Source organism: Sturnus vulgaris, chromosome 21, assembly GCF_052056855.1.
Source record: "Sturnus vulgaris isolate bStuVul1 chromosome 21, bStuVul1.hap1, whole genome shotgun sequence".
In the NCBI taxonomy this organism is placed as follows: Eukaryota; Metazoa; Chordata; class Aves; order Passeriformes; family Sturnidae; genus Sturnus; species Sturnus vulgaris.
The window spans coordinates 194,029-199,190 of NC_142263.1; the positions used below are offsets into that span (position 1 = coordinate 194,029).

Below are 5,162 nucleotides of genomic sequence, written 5' to 3' on the forward strand. Positions count from 1 at the left end.
AAGTGCTTCTCCAATACTCCAAGCAATGGCATGTTTCCCCATGCACCCTCTTCTCGTTACATGGAGTGCAAAGAGACTCCTCCAGCCATTGCTGCGTGGGCAGAGGCCAAGATTTAAGGAAGCTAAGTTTAATGGAACAAAGACAGCTACAGTTTGTTTCCTTCTCTGTCCTGCAGAGTTTATCAGCACCCATCTCTGCTCTACTCCCCAGACCTCATCCTGTACACTCCTGATTTCTATCCGTACAATGTGCTGTAAGGAAAACTGCAAAACTGCCATCAACAATGATTGCCAGGGAAACAGAAGTAACAAGTAATAGCTCAGCTTGGTTTCAAGGAGAAACTGCACAATTTTGACTTTGTCTATCATCACTTCACCTTTGCTTGTCCCAGAGCTGTAAGTTCTCAGTGACACTTTAAGACACATCAATATTCTCCAGGGAAAAAGCTTCCTAGGAACAGCCTTTAGAGCTACGCTTCTTTGTAGAGACTTAGTAACAAATCTAGGTTTTATCTTCAAAATAAAAATGAAACAATAACTATTGTAGTAAAGGTCTTACAAAATTGTCCATGCTATAAAATAAATTGCATATGTTTATTAGTCTTTAAAAAGAGTTGATGAAACAAAAACAACCCCAGTCATTTGACAAATTCAAATAAGACAGACGTACGTCCAGAGCCAAACTTACACAAGGGTTCACTCGTCTCCTGTAAATACTTCACTAACACAAAGTACACCTTCCCATCACTACTCCACGTGCTTTTCATTTTACAGAGGTGTTATTTTGTTGCTGCTGCTCTGCCAGTGCCTGCTGGAGGCGCATCCTTTTCCGTGAGTAGTGCTGCCAGTGGAGGATCTGTTGCTCATCAATAAATTTGGCACACTGAGCATTGACCAGTTCTTTGCGGAAATGTTCATACTGGAGCAGCTCTAGCATATGCAAACATTGAGGGTACCTGGGTTAAAAATAAACACACTTTAATAAAGGTTTTTTACAAGGGATACTAAATCTAGAGTCTCAATTACTTCTTGGGGTTATTATTTTAATTTTGACTCGTATGTGCTTTACCCAAGTGTGAAACCACTTCAGCCTGCACAGTGACTTGGTAACTGCAGCATCAGGCCAGGAAACAAGGAATCCAGTCCCTTAATTAAGAAATTAATAAATGCACATTCCTGCATGCTTAGAGTAGCTTCCCTAATGGCTTGGGTTTGGTAGACCAAATCCATAGCAATTACAATGCCTGTTTCCAGAGCCCAATTAAAGGACACGACTGAAACCATTTTTCCAAAAACTGAAGGAATTTGCACACATGCAAAAACACAAAATCACCCTTTGTCTCATGTAAGCATTAATAATGCAAAATTCATCTTAAAATGCACTTACTGCTTTTTTACCCGAATGTTCAATAGTTTGATTTTAAACTAATCAAAAGCACAGATTAAGACTTTAAAGGAAGATTCTATGCAAAACTAATGAAATTTTTATAATTTTGCTCATTGCTGCTACACATGGATTACTGGAAACAGGAAAAATCTACATTGCATATAATTATAATCTTGCATAATCTATGTTGCAGGGAGGACAAAAGTAAGGTTACAGGCAGGAATTAAATCCTGATATGCTGCTGTACAGTGTGTAAAATGAGGTCAGTGCCAAACCATTAAAATGCAGAAACTTAAGAGAATTTAGCACTTACTTCAAGTATTTTGCGTATTCAGGTTCTTTCCAATAAAGTAAATATTTCAGGTAATTTACAAAAGCTTTATCTTTGAAGTAGCCTCTTTGTGCAAGGACTGAAATAGAATGACAAATAAGGAATTGTCAGTTACAGATGGGTGAAAAAAATCTGCACACTTGAAAAAATTCAGTCAAAACTTCCATCATCTCATCAAATTTCAATAATTTATATTTGGCAAATAAAAAAACACACGGCAAAATAAGATTTATATGTGAAAACAACAGATTAATCTCATCTCCTGTACAGTTTGTCTCTTTCATTGAATGGAATGGCTTTTTGACTGTAGCGTCAAAATTAGCACAGAGTTATGTATAGCACCTGAAACTTCACATTAGTAAAATCCTGTAATTCACGTTAGTAAAATTCAGATAAAGGAATGCTGTTAACTTGGCATTACTTTTTAATAATAGACTGGAACTTGTTCTTTTCTTCCTCCACCAAATAGTTTTTTTTTTTCGCATTCCATCCAACAAAAAGATTTTGCATTAAAAAAAAAAATCCACCTGTTAAATTATTTACAGACTACCTTTATGCTGTAAAAAACCCTATACTTTGTTTAGCCCTCTCTCCATATTTAAATTGCCAGCAACAATAAACATGATTATATTAACTCCTCCGGATATTGGTATTTACTTTAAGTACTCACAGTTGAGGTAATTTGGATTTGCCAGACATTGAACAAACTCCAGCTCCAACTGGAATCGAAGTCGATTTCCTGTATCATCTGATGCAAGAAAAATACCAGTAAGAACTGGACCCACACAAAGATAGAAAGCAATGGCGGTCCATGTGTCCCCCGGGCCCAAAGCGGGCTGGGGGCGGGCGAGGGTCAGGGCCGGCGAGCAGGGACAGAGAGGCCTCGGGCCTCGGCCTCACAGGGCCCCAGCGCCGCGCTCCGGCCGCTCCCGGCAGGCCCGGCACTCCGGGGGCCTGGACGGCTCCGACAGCGGCCGCACCGGCCCCGGACCAGCCCGTACCGGCCCGCACCGGCCCCGCGCCGGCCCCGCACCGGTCCCGCGCCGGCCCCGCACCGGTCCCGCACCGGCCCCGCACCGGCCCCGTGCCGGCCCCGCACCTGCGTCCATGTCCGGCGGTGAGCGCGCCCCCTGCCGGCGGTACGGCGGAACGCAACGCAAAGCACACTGGGAAAGCAGCGGCCATTGCCTAGCAACAGCGGGGCTTGGTCGGAGGCGGGGCTCGGTAGAGGCGGGGCTCGGTAGAGGCGGGGCTCGGTCGGAGGCGGGGCTCGGTAGAGGCGGGGCTCGGTAGAGGCGGGGCTCGGTAGAGGCGGGGCTCGGTCGCCGGTGGCGGGGCTCGGTGGGTGGCGGGGCTCGGTAGAGGCGGGGCTCGGTCGGTGGCGCGGAGCGGTCGTTCCCGCGCTGGAGGCGGCTCCTGGAGGCGCCGTCCGTTCCCGTTCGCGTTCCCGGCCGTGCGCTCACCCGCCGCCCGTCGCACTCGTCCCCGCACACCGACACGGCGCCCCTCGAACACGTGCGGGTCATTGTAAGGGTCGGGTTTCCCGACGCCGCGAATCCCTGCACAGCGATTGAAGTAAAACCGAATGTTGGTCGTTTAAAAATCCATCGGTTTGTCCTGACCACGGCACTCGGCTCAGTCCTGCCGCAGCCTCCAGCCCTCCAGAATTTCACCACCTGAGGGGAAGAACCAGTCCCAGCGCGCCAGGGGCACCCAGGGACATTCCTGGGACTCCGGCTCCTACGACTCTTGGCGAACATTGCTTCTGACAGCAACAAGGACGGTGTTCTGTCCGTCTGCCACAGAGGCCGGGCAGTCCCAGAGCCGTCAGAATGTGGCTTTGGGGTTAATGTTCCTGGCATGGTTTTTTTTCCCCAGATAACCCTTGAGCTGGGAAGGATTAAAAAAGGATGAACTTTTGTTTGTATTTGCAGAACATTCATTTTAGCTTTGTACTAGACAAAGCCACTGTTCATCACTTCCAGAGCAAAAGGAAGTGGAGAGAATCCACCCTAAAATACTAAACTGTGTTTGAAGTTTAATGGTAAATACTGGATATTGGACAAGTCTCGAGCTGTGGGTTTTGTTTTTTATAGTGACTTTACAGTCAGCCAAGGAGATTTCTGTCAACCTCTGCACATAATTCTTCATTAATTAAAACACAGTTGTCTCAGAGTAAAACCATTAATAAGCAAATGCTCCATGAGTGAGCAGCAGCAGTGAAAGCAATCTTTACAGACTTACCTGAAACCCTTCTAATATCTTCCTTTTTTTGTCATTTAATTATTTTCTATTTTCATTCGTTGAAACATTTTTGGCATCCAACTTAGCAATTTTCTATAATAGTATCTTTTCCTATGTAGTATGATTTTTTTCCCTGGGAATTGGATTACAAAAACCATATAAAAAGGATCCGTGCATAGTTTTTTCTTAATAAAAAAGGTTGCTTTTTTAGACATTTTAGTGGTTGTGGAATACTACTATTACTATATCAAAACATAACAAGTCACTCCCCAGTAAATACAGACTTTGAGCTAAAAGAAGAGATCAAATAGGTCCCACGTGTCTGCACTGCTATTCTAGAACAGGATTTCTCTCCCAAGAGTGATTTCAGAGGAGAGAATCCTAAAAAAGGATTGGTCACAAAAATAAATCACCATGTAGTTTTGCCAGAGTTAAGTCAAACATCTCAATTCTTGTCCATCAAAGTAGGAACAAAATTGAAAATCAGGATTTTAGTATACTAACTGAGAACATTCTCTAAGAAAAGTTTGAATTATTTTGGTTTTTAAATGTCAGGTGAGCCAAACTTGCAAGATATGTGTTAATATAAATGTGAGCCAGGAATTTGTCCTACTGTCATAGAACCAGGATGACATTGCTGTCTCAGTTTCTCTTTTCATAGAGACTAGACTGCTATCATTGCTGTTGCCTGCTCAGAAATGTGATGGTTTAGGACAGCAAGTTTATCTTAACTCATCAGAATTGGCATAGAGACACAGCTCTTAAATGGAGTCACTTCTGGGACCTGAAGCCACCAAGGTCTTATGAGACACAAGAAAAAATAAAGTCTTGTCTAGCATGCTGTTGAATCTTGAAGGTAAACACTGAGGAAGTGAAATGCTGTGACACCATAGTGCAGTGCATTTGCACCAGAGAGAAAAGAAGATCCAGCAATTTCATTACTGAAAACTGATCAAGTGAGATGAAACAGGGAAGTGCTTTACACCAGTGCATGAAACCTAAGACATCCCCTCTTGTTCACCCATTCACCCACTGCTTTGGAATAGAATGCAAACTGACATTAACATGGACAACAGCTGACAGGATTTTACCCACAGAATGCAAGACAACTCCTGTAGACTGGAGAGCATCATGCTTCAAATATGGTTAAATAACAGAGAGCATAGTATGCATTATGTTATATTTATAACAAACTAGAAC

The 5,162-nt window shown here is 43.8% G+C and overlaps 1 protein-coding gene across 2 annotated transcripts; it reads right to left on the minus strand.

Annotated features, from left to right (window-relative positions):
* Positions 1-566: 566 nt before the first annotated feature.
* On the minus strand, positions 567-2,928 carry MED31 (mediator complex subunit 31). 2 transcript variants are annotated; one of them, XM_014881215.2, is made up of 4 exons: positions 2,818-2,928; positions 2,389-2,466; positions 1,701-1,797; positions 567-956 (listed from the first exon to the last, which is right to left on the minus strand). In XM_014881215.2, exons 1-4 carry the CDS (start codon positions 2,825-2,827, stop codon positions 764-766), a joined length of 378 nt encoding a protein of 125 aa, XP_014736701.1. In that variant the 5' UTR covers positions 2,828-2,928; the 3' UTR covers positions 567-763. The 2 variants fall into 2 exon arrangements, with proteins under 2 accessions (XP_014736701.1, XP_088033169.1); XM_088177043.1 differs by having other exon boundaries at positions 2,785-2,834.
* Positions 2,929-5,162: the final 2,234 nt, after the last annotated feature.